At 39.4% G+C, this 20,077-nt stretch overlaps 1 protein-coding gene across 8 annotated transcripts in view; it reads left to right on the forward strand.

Annotated features, from left to right (window-relative positions):
- Positions 1 to 20,077, forward strand: part of FOXN3 (forkhead box N3) — a 205,247-nt gene that overhangs the window by 177,019 nt on the left and 8,151 nt on the right. For 3 of the 8 annotated variants that reach the window (XM_063160133.1, XM_063160134.1, XM_063160132.1), the window contains 3 exons: positions 1,377 to 1,442; positions 10,744 to 10,852; positions 18,233 to 18,256. In XM_063160133.1, the coding sequence (XP_063016203.1) occupies positions 1,377 to 1,442; positions 10,744 to 10,852; positions 18,233 to 18,256 (199 nt within the window). The remainder of the gene's footprint in view (positions 1 to 1,376; positions 1,443 to 10,743; positions 10,853 to 18,232; positions 18,257 to 20,077) is intronic. The other 5 variants (XM_063160135.1, XM_063160136.1, XM_063160137.1 and 2 more) reach the window with 5 other exon arrangements.

A 20,077-nucleotide genomic window follows, 5' to 3' on the forward strand; every position in this document is an offset into this window, starting at 1 on the left:
TTTAGCAATTAAATAATAGAGCAGTCACCTTTAGAAGAATGCTTGCAGCTATTCACAGAAAAGTAGTACATACTTAAACAAATAAAAAGTCCCTTTTTTAAATTCTGCAGTCAAGTGAATTTCTGTTTGGCTTAAGCAGATTTTGAAATCCTGTCTACGTCATTTGTATTGTTAATATATTACAGGGCTTTATACCACATCACATTACTGGGAATAGATTTGAAATATATAAAGATCAAAAATACAGATATTTTTAACAGTGGTAAGTAATTTTCTATCATAATAGCAGAAAGAAAGTGCCATGAAGCTATTAGTGGTAAATTAATTTTTTTTTTGTATGTAATTTGGTATAAATACTGACAAGCTGAAAAAAACCCCAACCCCAACCAACAAATGCATACTCATTAGTCATTCAGTTTAGCAGCACAGAGGCAGCAGTCAGCTAGGGTGTGCGTTTTTATGTCTGCTTCAATTGCACACTTCATTTATTTGGACATGGCATAGGCGGCTTTCTCTGTCACACGGCATCACTGCACGATTAGCAAGTTGTGCCCCAGGGCAGCTGGGACGCTTTGCTGGGGCAGATGTTCTTTTCAGCTTATTCAGTGGCCGTTGTGGGGTTGTTTACTGTTGTCATAGATACCTGCATTTCCATAGCAGCCGAGCTGTTGTGTGTGAAGCGAGTGAATATAGTTATAAAAGGATCATATTTTGTTCTGTCTCTATAACTTACCATCTGTCAGCTGACTTTTCATGATGGATTCAGAAACCAATTTAAGAATAACAGCAGCCAGCTGATTATTTTTGCTTATATTAAAGTGACAGTGGGCAGGAATGCAAATAAATTGATGCTTCGATGAAATGCTAGTTTCTTTTTTTTTTTTCTTAATTGCAGCACTTTGTCTTCCAACACTTTCTCAAACTTTGCCGAAATCTTTCTTGACAAATAGAAATGACCAAGTGTCATCTTTTGTACTTGCTCAGGTATTCCTTGTGCTTTTCCACTCCTCAGCTGTCAGCTCATCCCTCTCTGTGGCTTCCAAATTGTGATGTTGCTCCTGCTTTCTCAGATCATTTGTAATGAAATCTAAATACTCTTCACAGAATTAAACAGGGAATTGGTGAGGCTAACAGCAAACATATCATGCACACACAAGCATAAGTATGGCTCAGTGACATAGATCACCACTGTTTAATAGTAACAAGGGGATCACATGCAAGTTTGGGGATAAATTTAATGTGTAGCCAATGAGCCCTCTGAGTGCTGAACTCTCCTACCTTTTCACTCAGAGACGTGGTCAAACCTGTAGTTTAGCAATGGGGGTAAGAAGATTAGCCCAGTTGTAAATAATGTATTTATTGGTTGATTTTTCCAGATCCTGACATTGATGCTGCCACTGCCATGATGCTTTTGAATACTCCCCCTGAGATACAAGCAGGTTGTGAGTAGATATTTCTATAGCATATAGCAACATAGACGTATAAAATTAATATTCTCTTTTATAAGTATACAGCATACCAGATAAAAAGGATGTAATAAAGAAATATAACTTCCCTTGTAGACCCTTGCACTTCTTTGACCCTTACATGAGTATAATTTTGTGGTTCATATTACATTTGTTACATGAATAATATTAATACGTGATCTCTTATGTAAAAGAGAGGTTATTGTCATTCATGACATACACTTAAATGCGTAACATACTATTATCCATAGTGATAGAAAGACCTGGGGCAACAGCCAGGAGAAAGGCAGGGAGAGAGAGAAAGAGCAAGAGAGTGCAGGATACATGGCATATGGTTCTGTTTTCATTTTGTTTTGATTTGACTCCTATCGTGTAAGTTACCACAGCCATCTGGATACTTTCCATTCACTTGGGCACTGTTTCAGCTCCTTCCTTGCACACATCCTGCCTGTTGTGGGTTTTTTTCTCTGACTGATGCAAGGCAGTAAGCAGGTGACAAGGAGCAAAGAGAGGTCTCACGTGCTGCCAATACTCCCCTCCCTGTTCTGTGACCAGACCTGAGGTTTTAATGCTGTGCATTAACAGAGCCTGGACCCCCACTGGACTGGGCTGTGCAAATACTGCAGGAACCATCCTGCCCCACAGAGCTTGCCGTGAAGGTATTACAGGAATCCATAGTGAAATACAGCTGCACAAAAACAGAGAATACAAGAAAACAAACGTGTCACTAGCCAGCAAGCATGGTAGTAATGCCAAGTGACAGGCAGCTCTAAAAAATAAAGGCAGAAGTTAAAATAGAAACCATTACCAAGACTGTCTGGCATCACTGCTATTGTTCTAGCCTGGGCAACCAACTCCAGATTCCCGGGGAAGCCTTGATTTGCACTTTGATACTCTGCCTGGGGAAGAGAGTCAATTACCATCAAAGCATTTCCCATGCAGCTGAGGAAAGCTATTGTCAGGCTGCTTTGTGACCCTGCCAGAGGAATGCTTCTTGAGAAGCTGCTCTCAGGAGAGCAGGGTATACCAAGAAACTGCTCTGGAAAGAGAAGAGTGGTCCTTGTCCTCCTCTCCTAAGCAGCTTTCAGGAACTGTGCATGGTAAAAGGGCAAGCAATACGTGCTGTGTGTAGGAAGGAAAAAGGAAAGCTTTTGTTGGGAAGAGGAGGTTACACTTTGTAACTGATTAATTAGCTTTATGGTTTTAAATGACCATTTAAAATTCCACAGCTATGTGTGAAACACTGCTAACAATCACAAATGAATTCTAAAATCAGCTTCTGCTTTTATATGAAATCTTGAAATGGTATCTGACAAACATTGGTTACTATTTACTCCAGTTCCACCATCCCTTAGTTTTCATTTAGAAAAACATAAGGCATAGTAAAAGAGTAAAATACTGTTATTAGGATTATTTTGTGTTTGTGTAGGTTTTACTGTATAGACTTATAAAACTGATTGTTCACATTGCTACTAAAGGTTAGGATATGCAATTATAGTTAGAGTGTTAATGTCAGAAATCAGTTTCTCAATTATTAACAGCTTGCAGTATATTCACAGACCAAATAAAGGCAGAAGTTCAAAGTAGCCAGCTGTGTACAAGTTTCTACTGAAACCTGCAATCCAGCTGGCACCAGGAGTTAAAGCATGAAAGATACTGTGATATGCTAAGAGAGGGCATGTAGGAACATAAATTTAATACTTTTTGCTTCAGTTTATTGAAGTCGTGTTTCATCAGGTTTTGTAGGTTTGTGTTTGAAAAGAAACAGCAATTAAAACACCTGCTTCCTTTAGAAGCAGCTACCACAAGTTACAAATACTTGGGATTTTTATTAGTTCATGAATATTAATTCCAAAATATTTGACTTGCACTGAAAACTGTAAACTGTATCTTGACCTGCAAGGCACTGAGTACTGTCTGGGCCATCTTGGGCAAGTTGCATCAAATTTATGGGCCTGTTTCCCTCTTGTGAATCTAATTTGGAGAGACGACAGAAGAAAACAGGATGGTGAGCAAATGGTAGAGCTCCATTTAGAACTCATGGGTACTAAACCAGTGAACTTTAGAACTCATGGGTACTAAATCAGTGAAGTCCCTGAGTTAGTTTTGTACAGTTGCTTTTTTGTACAAAAGATTTTCAGCACGCCAACATCTTGAAAGTGAATATTGCTAGCTGTCATTCTAAGAGTGTGGCATCCCGGGCATGTCATTGAGTCTTGCCAAACCATGATGTTTTGCCATGATTAAAAGGGGAGATAGGTTTTGGTGCTTTTGCAGTGTGTTGGAATTCTGGAGATTCAAGTCACTGGAAGCATGTAGGTAGCAACACCTTCTTAATTGGTGAGGTCATTTTGAACTTTGAGCCACTTGCTTTTCTGGAGGGATGAGTAAAGAGAGGGGCAGTGTTAGTGTATGGCTGTGGCTGCTAGTGAACAGTGCTGTGGTCAGAGGGATTGGAAATAGAGATTTAATCCAAGAAGCTTCTCAATGCTGTTACACATAGCTCCAAGTTCATGCATAGTCCTTTGCCCGTTGCTATATAATTTGTGAATTGCACACAAATGCAAGTACATTGCTAAACCTAAAGTTTAATGCTGCAAACAGCTATTAAACAGTGCTCACAGAAAGGATTTGGGTGGAAACCAGGAAACTGAGAATCTTCCCAGCTCTGACATCCACCTTCTGGTTTCAGTACTCTCATCACTGCTCAGTTGGGTTGACTAGAAACTGGTAGCCTTCAGAAAACTTACCAACACTGGTTTTGTGAGTGGTTCCTTATAGGAGACTGAAGTGCTGTGGTGAAGATATTTTAAAAATAGGTTTTCTGTGGTTTAAACCAGTGTCTCTCTGATTTGGAAGTCTTTATTAATCTTCCTCTCAAAACATAAAACCCAGACTAGATACGTATATTGTAAGTTTGGTGGGGGGACAAGTAATTCCTTAAAGAGATCTACTTCACCTCTACACTTCTAACATTGTACCCCAATGAAATTTGCTTTTTAAAGTAATGCAAGTGGATTGTATATGAGCAAGATACATATACAGGAATGAAGACCAAAAAAATTGCCTTAATGACAGTCAGAAATTCTCCAAATAGGATAAAATAGAACATGCTGTTTTGTTTGGACATTTTTATTGTACATGAAACTTGATAGATGTAATGTTCTATTTCTACTGCTTATGGACAAGTCACTTAGTATAACTGAGAGAGCTTCCAGCCTAACTTTGAGTACCAGAAAATGATAAATCACTGAGAGTAAAATGTTTCATAAAACTATTTTTACTGACAATTTTGTATTAAAGCAAAAACTAGGAAAATACATTTTCATAATGTTCAAACTTTCTGTTGCTAGATTTTGGTTGGGATTTTGTGTTGGTTTGTTTTACTTTGGTGTTTATTATTAAGCCATTAAAGGGATGAAATAAATTTGGAAAGATAGCTTACTTTTATCAAGTACTTTCTACTTCTTCCTCCATACTCCTCATAATATTTTTAGAAAAAGTACGAGTGTGATAGGATTATCAGGATACATTTGTCTCCCTAAACAAAAATCTCAGTTTTTAGAATAAATGTCTTGTTGGATGCATCCTAGATTCACAGTTTGTAAGGACTACAGAGTATGGAATTTGAAAGCTATGAAATGGTCCTTGAGCTGTAAAATACAAGTTGGGCAGATGTCATCAAATTTGTGCCTGGGATAAGATAGCTGAATAAAGTTCACATCTGGCAGAAAACATTTGCTTTTGGCAACTTCTGATGTCCCATCCACTATAGATCATCAGCAATTTCCTACTTTCAGTTCTTGTAGCCTGATCTAAAGAATTCTACTAAATACTGTACTGAAAGAAAGCTTGTCAGAAAAGAGCTGAAGCTGACAGATATTAGCCAAAACTCAGTACCTCTTGTCTATAGTGATTTCTTCTATGCTACAGAAGCTGGGTCAGGGCAGAGTGCCCTGAGATCAATGCATGTGCTGTATGATGACAGAAGAGGCAAAGAACCAGTCTGTCCCTGCAGGATACACTCGCACATTCCACTTCTTTAAAATTCATTTCTCAGTAAATACTATTCATTCTTCCTTGCTAAGTGTTGGCTACCTTGAGCTAGACAGTTTGGTGAAGTGTATGTTTGTTTCCTAGATCACACAAAGAACAGGTTTTTTTACCAGTTCATTGTCTAGATTGACAACAAGTCTCCCTCCTTGCCTATGCATCATTTAACTTCCACGTGCCAACATTTACCCAAGAAGTTAGTTTCCTTTTCTAGTGAGCTTTTGGGGTGTCAGTGTGTCTGGGGACTATCCATTCCTTCCTCCTCCTTTTGCATTTCAATTTGAACCAAATTGCTGCATTGTTTGTTTGACAATCAGATCTTCAGGGAAGGACTCAGTCTGACATGGTTTTTCTGACACTGCTGTGAAGATCTCGGGTGAGGTGGTTATCTCAGCCAGAACTGGGCTTGCTTCACCTGCACACCCCTGCAAGTTAGAGATCAGGGATGCAGTCTGTTGAGAGATGTGATAAAAGAAGTCCATAGTTGGACTAATCTACTCAGCTAATGTGCACACAAGAGCATGTTCTGGATTAAAGTAGTCCTGCACTGGTTGTGGAGTGATCATGTAGCCCTCTACTTACTTTCCACCTACAGACCCTGAGTACAGGCTACAAAACAACACTGGATTTTTGAAGGGCTTCTGCTGGATCCTTTTAACACTGTGAACATAGTGCCTTGATGGATTCAGATTATGGTATGTTCTCCCACATGTCAGTCACTTTATTGTCTGTTAAACTATAGCATGAAAGTTCTCTACAAAAGGGAGATTTTTTTCCCCTTGAAGAATTTCAGAGGTGTAGTCTTGATTTTTTACATTGGATGCATTGCTTCACTCCAGAGTTAGCCAGTGGAGACTCAGCTGGCTGAGTCTACTCAGGTTGTGAAATTCCAGCAGAGCAGCATAAGATCCAAAAATAATTTCCCCATTCATGCAGCAGATGAGGGGCAGATTCTCAGTACACTTTGACTCTACTCCAGTGAAAGTGTTTCCTGGGCTTAAGTTTCCTTAGAGCAGAGTAGACCCTTGAAAACATAGCAGTGATGAAAGTTGAAAGGTGAATAATGATTTTGTCATTTCAGACTCTTTGTGTTTCACTGGGAACATTTTGTGAAAAAGGAAACCTTCATCAAAGAGATGCACAGGTCTTGTTGCATTGTTTTCTTGAGCTGAGTTTCTCAGACATAAACGGCTTTGGGCACTTGCTGAGAAAAGGTGTAAATTACATTTCACACTTCTGCCTAGGAATTGGGAACCTGGAACCTGCCTGTGCTGTTGGTTAAAGAAGCATTACAAGAGAGGGGTCAGGACTGTAAGGTGTTCATCCAGATTGGCACTGATTGATGATATGGCTTGGAGTAAATTATCTTACCTCCACACCTTGAATCTTCAATCTCTAAAATATAAATATCTCACCTCAAAGTATGGATTTGAAATGTAATTAAAGATTGTAAGACGTAAATGTATCTTTGGAATAAAAGTACCACGTAATTTCAGTAAATAATCCACAACCCTTCAAAAGCACCAAGATGTAGGAATAATTCCTTGAATATAAGTAGCTGTCATACAGCCTGCACGAAGGCTGGAAGACTCTGTGGGTACCAGAGACAGTGTAATAGCAGTTTATCCATAATCTTTTTAAAATTAAGTAATTAATGTTATTTTCTGCAAGGATCAATTTTGATGCTTTAAATGTTGTAAGTAGAGATGAATGAGCAAGAAAGATCAGTCTTACGGTGGCACATTGGTAATGTGGATAGCTAGAAATTAATACCTTTTACTAGTTAAATATTTTAATCCTGCTTTTCATTTTAGGTTTAGAGTGCTACAGAAGCTGATTAACCAGAAAGTTGAGATGTTGTGGGTTTTTTTGTTTATGGTTCCATATATTTCCTGAAAGGATACACTGCATAGTCCAGTGTCCTTCTCCAGTGATCCCTTGCATACAACGTTTCTGTTTGTCTGAGTGATGTAGTGGTTGTGCTGAATCATAATTCAGAGAGTCTGAAGAAACAAACCCAAAAATCAGTAGCAATAACACTGCTGTTGCAAGCTGAAATAGTTATTGAATTGTGAGTGATGATTTCATTATCCAGAGCTGTGATGTACTTCAGAGAAAAGTTAGAATCACAGAGTCATGGTTAAGACGTCTTCTGGACTGAATAGTCTTATTGGAGCCTTTCAGTGAGTGGTGGCATGAGGCACAGACTGGCCATGATTGAAGAGAATTTCATAGGAGGACAAGAGACCAAGTTGTCTCTGAGGAGATATTTTCATAAGACAGCAAACTTCTGTGGTTTTTTTTTTTTTTACAAACATTTGTTCATTTGTTACTTCTTGAAGGGAATATGGGGAGAGAGAGAGAAGAGAGTGTGTCTGTGTGTCTGTGTGTGTGTGTGTTGATGAGAGAATGTTCTAAATATGGAACTTTTGAAGAGACTGTCTCCTGGATCGCTCTCCATGACTTGGAAACCTGCAAAGGGTCAAGGAAAATGAAAGATGGATTTCAGTGAGAGTGTCAAGGTATAAAAATCTAAAGTTGTGAGACTTGGCAGTGTATTTGATGTAGATATAGGTATAGATACATACATAGGAGTGCAGGGGGAAAAGGAAACTCAGAGGAGATAAAGAAGGAAAGACAGGAAGATAATTTTTGAAAATTGTGAGGAAGCAAACAGGATGTTCTAAAGAAGCAATGGGAGTTGTCAATAAAGCATAGAGGAGAAGAAAAATCATAGAATAAGCATCAGTTAACTCTACCAGCAACCAGGATAATTAGGTAATCTGGGCAAAAAAGAGTTTGGGCATCAAGGAGCCCGTTGCTCTCTTTTTGTAGTAGCTCTTTCAGTATGTTTACTTTGAAGTTTTACAGTGTACATTTAGACAGTATCCATAGCTAACTGACATTCTGGGCATATGCATAAATGTTACATTTCAGTATAAAACTATGGTTTATATCATAGTGAAGAGAAAATTCCCAGATCTTTCTCAGTCAAAACTTCTGGTTCCTTTCTTTTGATGGGACTTTGTAAACATAGAGAAACCATACCATGTAGTGCAGTATAAAATCTGTCCTTCTTAAAAGTTTGTTGGAATAATTATGTCCATTTGAAATTACGTCTTTTTATTGATCTTTCAGTGTTCAGCACATTTATCTGTGGCTTTGAATTCACCTGTTACCTTCATGTTTTAGGCCGGCCATGCCTTTGAGCAGACTGCTTTTCTTTCATGATAGTGGTGTTTTGACCATTGCAAGGTTACGCTGTTGGAACAAATATGATAAGAAATTCAGCCTTTTGAGTTTTAACATTATAATATTGCTCTACAGTATCTAAAACTCAGAATATTGGGGCAGAGAAAGCCTTACATTGTCCCCTGTGTGAAAGAGGTTAGATGGATTCCTCATAAACTAGCAGTGAAAAGTATACAGAGCAGGGAGGTATAAATAGCAAAATGCTATTTAAAATTATTCTGGTCATTGAAAGCTGACCCAAGTTGTTATAAACTAAGTTCTGTAATTTTAGCCATTTGAGGTTGTACTTAAGTACCTAAATATAACTGACCTGTTCTTCAAAGGTGCTCAAAAGCAAGAGTGGGTGTTACACAGTGACAGGATTTGATCGGGAGAGTGGTGTGCTCTCACAAGCAGGAGAAAGAAGATTATTTTCCCAGAACTAATCTGTGTGGTCTGGAGTGAAACAAGGTGAGCACCAGGACAGCAGGAGGGGAGGTGTCGATCTGGCTTGATGTTTATGGGAAGTTGAAGTGTACCTCAGCAGCTTAGAACTAGCATACTTCTGAGCATATGCTCCTGCGCCTCAGAATACACTAGTATTTTGGGGTGTGAGTATTTGAAGTTGGGCATGTGAAGTGTATGTCTTGATTCTGAATAATTTCTCTTGTCTCCGTGTAATTTGTTTAAAAATAAATTCTGTGGGTGTATATAAAGTAATACAGTTTACATTTATCTTACAAGTGTTTATATAATATCCATATATTTTAAAATAATATAAAAAGAGTAATGATCATCATTCTCTTTTTGGACATTCCCCATGGGGGGAAGATATGGTGTGAGTGATGACTTCTAGTAAATAGCATGTGTGTCAGCTGGCTGCCTGTGGGTGTTAAAGAAGCGAGTTCGGCTGGGGGCTGAGGTGAGGTGACCGTCCCAGCCTGAAGGGCCATAACAGCAGTGCCAGCAAATGCCAGTACATGCAGGTAGGGCCCTGGTGAGGGCCTAGAGTAAGAACTCTGCTTGGGAGTCTTGCATCTCGCAGTGGAGGGGGAAAACCCTGGGACTTGCTAAGGACACTCTTGCAGTGGTGGTGCCTGACTGGTGCTTCTCTGCTCCTTGTTCAGCTGTCTGCCCTGGGCTGAGCAGTGTACAGAAACGTGCCTGGGTAGAGAGCAAGTACTCAGGTGTAACCTAAAATCCTGTTGGCCAGAGCTGCAGTTTTTGATGTAGAGCCAAGTTGAAGAGCCTTGTGTGTAGTGGTCAGAATGTCTTGTCTGTAGTGGTCAGTTCCTGGGAGCCTGTGTCAGTGGCACCAGCCCGTGTTGGGTGAGGGAGGCCGGGCTGTGCCCTGGCCGTGTGCAGGGGGCACGGGACTGCTGCCAGGCTGCATGGCAGGGTCACCCATGGCCAGGGGCAGGGCCTAATCACTGCTATGGACATAATGGCCTCTAAGCCTCTTCTCTTTCTCTTCCTGCTAAATACATATTTGTAGTTTATATTTGGTTTTGCAGGGATGGGGCCCAAGATATTGCTGCTCAGAAAGTAAACTGGGATGATAAAAAGCTGTCAACTGTGATCTTGCAGTGAAATACTTGTGTTCAATTTATCTGTAAGGGGTCATTGTTTCTTTTTGTAGACAAAATAGTTACATCTGTGCTCATAGCTGGTTTTGACTCTAAGCACATTCATTCGCAGTAGAACAGCAATTGCAAAAGAAAAGTGATTCATTTGTACAAGGAATGATCTGCAGCAACTAGGTCAGGCAGTGGCTTTGGCAAGCCATGTTATCATTGTTTGCCATGAAAATAGCATTGGAAATAGAATGGCTCAGAAGACTCGAGGCTGAGATGTCCAAGGTAAGCAGTGTACTGCACGAGCTCTCTAATGGTTTTCCAGTACATTGAAAAGCCTGAGTTCCACATTTTGCTCCTGTACTTTTCTAACTTTTCCTTTAGAAGAAAAAACATTGTATGTTTTGTTTTGTTTTTAGTTCCTTCGGGAGTGATACAAAATGGAGCTCGAGTACTGAGTAGAGGAATATTTCCTGGAGCCAGGCCATTGCCAATCAACCCTATAGGGAGCATGGCTGTCGCAGTGAGGTAAGAGTGCATCATTGTGAGATCTGCATGAAATAAATCAGCATTTTTAAAAAGTGTAAAAGTATAGGTAAGCTCTGGGTATTTTGCTGCTTGCCAATGCTTCTGAGGTTCTAAATGAAATAAAATTCTGCCACCTAAAATTCTTGGGATATCATCCTTAGCAGGATAGTCATGGCATATCTGTCTGTTGCATGGTGGTTGGTGAAAACACTTGTATTTTCACTAGCAAATTGCAGGCAGTTTGTGGTGAGAACCTCCTGTAGTGGCCTGTTTTAGTAAGTGCAAATGTTTTCTCCTCCCCTCTCTCCCTTTTCTTAAAGATTTTTTCCTGGATTAAATACCAGAGAGAAGAGTATCAATAACATTAAAGCAAATCCTGAAAGCTATTTGAACATATAGCTGTCATTTTGTTACTAACTTAGATCTTTGTGAGGCAGTTTCTTTCACTATGGTTTTATTTCAAGGTTATACTGAAACATTCAAGGGTAAAATGTTGTTTAAGATACTGAACTATCAGGAAGCAGGGCAGTAAGAGACATCTAGTGATGGCAGTAGGAACTGTGGTTCAGTGGTTTGTTTTGCTTAAAGCAGTGCTGGTTTATTGGTGGAAGAACAATTTGCCCCGGGTGTAGCTCCATTTTCAGTCAGTCACAACAGAGATTAATTTGGTCAAGTGCACTGCCAGTGCCCTCCTCTTCCAGAACTCTCAGTATCTGCAAAAGCTATTTCAGCTCAGGCAGTTGGGTATTCTGGGTGGGGTTTCATAATTAGTGCTGACCTCACTTCACGGTGCTGTTGCAATTACACTCTCTTTTCTCAGGAAAGGGCTGCAAGGCATTGAAATAAAGTATCTAGGTAGGCCTAATTCTATCACTATATACATGGGGGGTTTTATTTTTTATCCCTTTTCAGAATCAGGGTCTAGTCCCTTGGGTGCAGTGTTTCCATCCAGTAAATGGAGAGAAAGACAGAGAGAGAGCCTATGACGTTCATGTGGTCTTGATGCTTAAAATGCATAGAGGAGAAGACACTAATTGGAATAAAATCCATAATTTTTGATGAGCCAGTTCTTCAGCTGTTTTTCCCATTTGCTACACTGAAGGGATGCAACCTCAAGGGTCATCCTCCAGAATTCTGCAGAGTTCCTCTCCATCTCTCTTTACCACAGCTTGGCCTTGCTAGCAGCAGGGGTCAGCTCTCTTCATCAGCTTTGCCACTGGCTTCACCCAGGACTTGTATTCTGCTCCAGTGGGGATTGCAGAGCCATAGGACTACAGGATCATTAATTATATATAATTTTTATGAGGTTTTCAAGCTAAATGGAGGACATAGTGGTCTTAGTATTCTCTCTGGAGTTTATCTGTATTTCCTGCTTAGACTCTGTTTCATAATCAGGATTGACTCATGGAGGAGATAGAACTGTTTTACTTCCAGGCCACTTGAAAACTTCTGTGTAGGCATCCTCAAATTGCTGTGCTGTAAAGCTGTATCTAGTTACATTTTATACATTTTCAAAGGACTGTTTCTCATGGTTTTTTTCCCAGCAGTAGAGAATGGGATCTCTACCACCTACCTGTAATGTAGAGATGGGAAATTAGGGATTTTACCTTCCCTTGCTTATGTTCTTTTTGCTCTGTGTCACAGAAAAGCACTTATCATTAGTTAATGCAGACATTTCTAATTCTTTTTGTTCTCTTCTCCAGCCTTAGGCAGTATTAGAAATAGCTTGCTATGAATATATTCCTGGTGTGCATAATGTCTGCTCATATTTAAAATCTCCTGCAATATCCCCTCTTTTAATTCTTGGAAGGCAGAGGGAGACACAGACAAGAGGCTTTGAAAGCCTTTGAGAAGTTAGGGGACTCTTCAACAGAGCGAGTTCAGCAGGCAGTTTTGTCTTGTTTCCCTCAGGGATAATACTGTTCAGGATTTCTTTGGGAAGAACATCAATCTGGATTCACAATGCCTCTTGGAACATCATCTGGTCCTCTCAAAACTGGACACCTCTGTTATCAGTTCTGTGAAAAGTACACTGTTTCTTGGTGCCAGCCCCTCTCCTCAGATACATCAGACTAAATAGGAGCTGTCATGTTCAGCTTTCATGGTGTCTCCTGAGAATAACTTCTGCTTAGAATGTGCAGCAGGGGAAATTTACCAAAGCATCCATACAGCCTTTTTTTGCAATTTAAGAGTAGGTGGACTGCTCAGATTGAGCTGTCATTCCTGCACAGAGGACAATGGTCCAGTCAGGCTGGCAGGGGATGTTTTCAGACATGTTCAGGTGCAGGAAGGATGATTTTCCCCACTAGCTTTTACCAGGGGGGAGGTCTGGGCAGCCTTGGTAGGTGGTGCAGTCTCCTGTTAATTTTTCTGCTGAAATTGTGTGCCTCTGCCTGTGTATTGAGAAGTCAGACAACTTCTTTCTAAGATTTTTAAAATCAAATGTCTTCTTTTGAGAAGTGTTCCTTTGGTGCTACAAATGAAAGGCCTGAAGCCACCTGAAGAAGGTAGTTTTCATCATTCTCATGGGGGACCATTAGCATTTTCTTTATTATGCAGACAGTTGCATAATAAATTAAACCTCATAACTGTTTTTCTTTAGTTACCATATGTAGGAATTACAGGTTCCTCTGTAAGATGCTGGTCTTCTCTTGGCACTTCCTTGCTGTCTGAGCTGTTTATTTCATTTTGTGTTTTATTTCCTCAATATCTTAATGGTCTTTGGTTTAGTTGTCCCCCAAGCTGGTACAAATAGCTTGCTGTATGTTGTCCTGTTGTGCAGTGCCATTAGTGCCAAAACAGAGTAAGAAAAAGTTTGGTCTTGGGTTAAATCTGCAGTTATGTGGGTGTTTTGACTAATCTGTTGCTCAGAAAGGAAGCCAAAACTATAGCATTGGACTGAGAAGCTGTAGTCTGTGATTTCTGATGTGTTAACTGCCATGAATAGAAAAGTTTACTGTGCTGTTCATCTTTGACAGCGTGACTGAATGCATTGGCATATTTTGTTCCTGTAGAAGGTATCAATGTGTTGCTCTTCCCTTGTAATTACATATAATTACTTTATATTTTATATATAAAATAAGGTACAATTGAATTAAGTCCTTTGGGTTAAAAAACCCTCCTGAGGTTTATTTAACAAAGATGACTTTCCATGAATAAAGAATTACAGTTGCAATCATCATTATTTTGTAGTGCATTTGGCTTAAATTGCACAAATAGGCCTTTCATTCCAAACTCATCTACAAATGGAAAGGCATCCCACACTATTTTTACTTTGAAAATCATCCTCTGGTGTTAAATCTCCACAGCAGAGCATAATTGGATGTGTTTTGACAGTAGCTTTTTATTTACTTTATTCACACCACTTTTAGCTTGTTTACCATCCATATTTTCCATGTTGTGGCTGACAAGTGTAAGACCCACCCAAAAACAGCAGGGAAAATAACGCTTCAGAGCTGCACAGCGTGTAGCATGGCTCCAGCATGAGATCCATCGTATTCTGGGGATATTTTTGGCAGACCATATCCCTATATAGTTCCCTCAGAGAATCTAAAAGCAAATGCAGTGACAGTCTGGATATGTAGAAGATACTGACTGACAGAGGTATTCACTGAAAGCAGGCAAAGCCAGTAGTTCCTTACATACAGCAAGGAGTTGGTTGGGAAAGTGAGCTCTTGCTCTTCCTATCATCATCCATTGGAAAATACCTTTTAAATGTTTTTCTAGGTGGACTTCTGTGTTGCTTTGGTAGGGATGGTGTCTGTCAAAGTGGCCAGTGCATATGACATTCACATGTCTTGGCAAGGTGCACAAAGCTCTTACCATATGTAATCACCTTCCACAGGAGTCAGGTATGACCTGTTACATCAACCCTTGGGAAGAGCACAAGCTTGGAAGTTGATCTGACATTTGAGATTGTGTAGCATCAATTTCACCACAATATTTGTAATTTTCTGCAGTTATCCATAGTGGGTGGGTGGTTTATGACTGTGTCCAAGTCCTGCTGCTGTGCAGTAGAACTACTGAGCCTAAGCCTCTCACATGCCTGATGTGGACAGATCCACTGAGGTGAGGTTGATGGAAATTCACCCCACAGAGAATCTTAGCAGCTGTTTAGCATAGGCCTTGTAATTTGGTTCAGGCTATTTTGCAGAAGATGTTTTACAAAATATCCTTGGTAATTTTTTTTTAAAATTTACTTATATGCTACATATGCCTAGGTAATAGGTTAGATTACTTTTGGTACTATTTGTTAGAAATACCTTGGGTTTTAAATTACTGCAGGTTAAAAATAAAAATTAATAGGAAATTACATGGGGTTTTCCCCATTTTATCCAATTCTTCTTCACCAAATTCTTCTCTGTCCTGGTTTTGGCTTGCATGCAGTTCATTTTCTTCCTAGTAGGCAGTGCAGAGCTGTGTGTTGGCTTTAGCAGGAGAACAATGTTGATAATATGCTAATGGTTTAGTTACTGAGCAGAACTTGTCCCAAGTCAAGGACTTTTCAGTTTCCCATGCTCTGCCAGTGAGCAGGTGCACAAGAAGGGAGCAGGGGCAGGGCAGGTGACCTGAACTGGCCAAAGGGATATTTCATACCATAGAGCATAAACTGGGAGAGTTTGCAGGGAGGAGCTCATCACTCCTGAGGGATGGGTTGAGTTGGAAACCATTGTGTTGTGCATCCCTTATCTTTCTTGTGTTTTATTCCCCTTTTTGTTATCTCTCTCTTTTTATCACCTTCATCATCATTGCTGTTACTGGTTTTGTTGTTATTTACTTTATTTCAAAGTGTTTGTGTCTCAATTCATGTTTACCTTTTTCCAATTCTTCTCCCAGTCCCACCTGGAACAGGGAAGAGCAAGCAGCTGCATGTGACACAGTTGCTGGCTGGGATTAAACACAGACATTCTCAAGGAATTTCACAGTTACCTGGAAATTGCAAACAGGTTTCCCAAAGAACTTCCTTCAGTAAAAAAAAATATTTCTATTCAAGTTTCCAAGATAAAATTTTTCTTATTCATAGGCAAAACAAGTGCACCTGCACTGGCAGAGCTACAAGTCTTTCTTGATTTTGAGGAATTTAAAGAAAAAAACAAAAACAACAACAACAAAACAAAAACCAAAAAACCAAACCAAGCAGAAAGACAACAAAAAGTAGGTAAGGTCTGCTAGTGTTGCATTTTGGCACCCCAAAATTTTGGCAACCTTACCTACTTCATCATGAGTAGATTTTAAAATGCCTGTTTTTCTGCTATTAATGCCACAGTTCCTTATGCAGCTCCTGATCACTAGGGCATGACAAGAACGAGTTTTGTGCTTAACCTTATCTGAAGATGGAAAATGGTTATTTAGGATTATTTGCACTTCAAAATTATAGGGCAATTACTAGATTATTCCTTGGGCATAGCTTTTATTATTGTGACTTTATTTCTCATGCTGTCTTTATTTTTGCTTCTATTTTCCTCCCTTGAAGCAGCCATTCAAGCAGTGATTAAATAAAACAAACATTGCATGTGCAGAGTAGATGCCAAAGCATAAATAGAATTATTATCATTCACTTACATTATCTGTGAATTACTATTTTTGCTTAGATAAAGGAATTGGTAGATATTTCCTTTCATAAATTCTTAATTGTATCTTCTTAGTGCTTACCACTGGTGCGATCAGCTTAACACACCCCAGATCATCCCAGATGCACTGCATTCCCCTCCCCACCTGTAAGAGGCAGGATGAGTTATCCTTGGGAGCCAAAGGAATCCTTCAGTAACTAGAGGACAGCAATGCTGACTGACTTGATTCTTCTTTCTTTGCAAAATGCACAGGGCTCCATTTGGTTTCATTTCAGATCTGCTGCTGATACTGCTGGCAGTTCATGAAGTGTATTTACTGTGGTCCTTTGCATACAATTTTTCTCTGAAGTACCTTTGTAAGAGCTTCTGTCACTATTGTGAGCAGCTCACTGTTGACTTTTAACTCAGTAACCCCTGACAGAATCTCATTGTAGAGCAAGTGAGCACCACTTACTTTTCATACACTTGCTCATCCTTCTGTCTGCTGGTTTGTAGTGGTTTTAAGAAGCAGTTCAACTACCTGTAGCCAAAAGTTCTGACTGTTCTGAATTTCCCTTTGAAATAAAAAAAAGTGATTTTTCTTTTTCTTTTTTTTTTGCGAACCGGGAATGTGTGAAAATCTACAAACCCAGCTTACCTTTACTGTTTTCATTGTGTCTTCTGACTGTGTGCTTCCAGTTACATCCAAAAACTGTCATCTATGGGTATACAGTATCTGTCATCCAGAAGGATCAGAGGTAGATTAAGGTGATATTTAAACTCCACATAGGTTTTCTTTGTTCATCAAAGGAATATACCTGTCTCCAGTGTGAAATGCAGTAAGTTTTTTTCAGCAAAACCTTTGCCATTTTGCAAACAGAATGTGATTACCTATCTTTCTTTCAAGCTAGCAGAGAAATTTAAGGAAGATATGCCTGTACTTGGTGAAATGACAGTCTCACTTTTGTCTCCTCCTGAGGAAGACCTCTCTGAAAGGCAGAGGCACTAGCACTGTGCAAAGGACATTATTTCCTCTAACTTGAGACCCAGCTGCCATGAGTCCTGTCTGGCTTCTGGTGACATTGGTAGTAGAATTCATATCCATTAACAATGGGAATGAAGTCAGATTTTCAGTAGTCCAGACTTACATCTGCACTGCTTGAGGATTGTGTCATTGTGCTACAAACAAATGGAAATGTTCTAAAAAGAAAGTGTGCACATTGCTTTAGGCTGAGATCCCTCAAGCAAATAAGATAGTCCATGTGAGTAGGATGAAAAGCTCTGGAGACTGTCCCAGCAACTTTCCTGAAAGAGCAAGCCACTACTTTAAAACATGAAAATATGTCAGTTTCTGGAAATTTTGAAATGAAGTTCTGAACAAAAAAGGGGGGAAACAAAGTGAGAGTTACAACCCGAACTGTGAGCAAAAATAGATGGAGCTAGCCAAAATCTGTGTCCTGAAACCCAAGGGAGTTCTGTCTGATGATCTAGATTGAACTATATAAATCACAAATTCATTTCATAGTGAATATATATATGATTGTCTAAGAGCAGTGTAGAGCTTAAGAATGTCTCAGAAGCATATCTGGTGTATTAATTGTTTAGATATTTGTTCATTCAGCTCTTACTAATATCAGTTATAAGTAATTTATCTAATGTTTGAGCTATTGCATATTAAGATACAGATCAGATTTACTTTCAGGGTACATGACTTTTGCTGTTGCGAAAATCCTAAACACTCTTCCTGTATAACTTTTTACTTTTCTGCAAATGTGCTTTGCTAATCCTCTCCTTCACCTGCTTTCTCTTCCTTTTGTATTTCCTCAAGCAGAACTGGTTGGAAATCTTTCAAAATGTAAGTGAAACCCAAAGATTTTTCTGAGATCCAAATGCTATTCATTTCTTGACCAGTTCCACTTTCTTCTGAAGTGTTATTGTTCTTTTCTCCCTTTTTTTTTTTTAAAGCAATTCTTTTTTTGCACCTCCTTGTAAACTTGTATTTTTCTTTACCAGCGCTCCCTGTGGGATGCCAGCCTCACAGTACCCCCTCCCCTGGGACATCCCTCTGTACTCCCCGGGCATTTCATTCTGTTTTTCTGCTGATTTGGAGGAATTGGGATTTGGAGTAAGTCCCATGGGCATAGCTTTTGAATCCAAATTACAGCCCCTTTATGTACAGGCAACACTAGAGACTCCAGAGCAGGGTAAATCAGAGATGTCTCTGGCACGTGGTTGCTGTGCTGCTCCATGGAGCAGTGGCTTTCCTTTTATTGACAATCTCTTGGTACAAACCCACAAGAGTAGATCTAAATGGGTGTCTTGGTTTAAATCACATCCATTAGAAGCCTTGTTCACTTGCAGTCAGTAGGAATTTCATTTGAGTTCCCACCTATTCTGTCCTGTATTTGTTTCCTTGGAGCAAGAATTGGTTGTTATTTTTTAATGGAAAATTAGTAGTGTGTGATTTTTAGTAAGCCATATTGCTCTGACTTTTAGCTGCCTTGTAAAATCAAGTAAGTTTAATTTTATGCTAATTTATGATAATTTTTAACATCTTTAAATGTAAATTTACCCTAAAAATGAAGAATCTGTCACTTAAAATGCATCACATGCTTCCTTGTAATGGCTGATCTTAAGGAGTTGGTTATAAATTCACCTTATAACTAGCTTAGTATGGATGATTTCTTATTCTAAGCATTTGGCATCCTCTAATGACAACCCCTGCAGTTGCAAGCCATCACAGAGTAAATGCAGCTGGCTTGCTGCACAATCATGAATGACATTGCACTTAGTTATTAATAATTGAAGGAGCTTTGTGTATTCCTTCTGGGTTCTGTATGGAATTTATGGATCATACATCTACTCAGAAACCTAGGCAAAAGTAATTTTGTTGAGCAAAAGAGGTTGGCAAGAGGCTTTCTTTGCTAATAAGTGTACCTTCTATTCTATACATTTCTTTGAAAGCACTGTAAATAACATTTGGAATGACTGATGAATTTGCTGCCTCCTAGCATTGTCCTGTCACTAGTTCATAAATGCAAGGGGCTTTCTTATCTCAGTGAGCTCTTGCAGACAAGGCCATTTAGATGAACAGGAACTGTGGAATGACATACCACTCTTATTTTACCCACCTTTCAACCTTACCTTTCAGAAATGGGTTATACTCTGCTGTTTCTTGTGTAAGGAAACCATACATGAGGTCCATGGCCTGAAACCTAAAGTACTTTCCCATTTTTAAAAGTAGAAGAGCCGTAATACTCTGGACCTCCCACTGTGCCCTTCCTCTTAAGATACATCTATGTTCAGTGTGTGCATTTAAGAAAGGGTTTTAATCCAACACTGCCCCAAGTGTGCAAAAGCACTCCAATGGTAACACAAAGATGGCAAGTTTAAATCAGTTTATCATGTGAGGGTTTAAACAGCCTTGCTTTTTGGCTGGATTTTTTTTAACTGACAGAGAGGTTCAAGGCTGGTAAACTGGCAGATGGCAGTGATGATGGCTTGACTCAATGAGGAGCATCCTGCTCTTCTCCTTTTCGGCAGGAGTTAAGCATGGCACAGAGTCGGTGCCTTCTTTAATAGTATTGTAAGTATTGTATTCTGTTTTTTAAAGTCAGTGGCAATGCTCTAATACTTTTCACTACAGAAAAAAAAAATCAGTTCATTTTTAAACATA

Source organism: Melospiza melodia, chromosome 6, assembly GCF_035770615.1.
Source record: "Melospiza melodia melodia isolate bMelMel2 chromosome 6, bMelMel2.pri, whole genome shotgun sequence".
Taxonomy (NCBI): Eukaryota; Metazoa; Chordata; class Aves; order Passeriformes; family Passerellidae; genus Melospiza; species Melospiza melodia.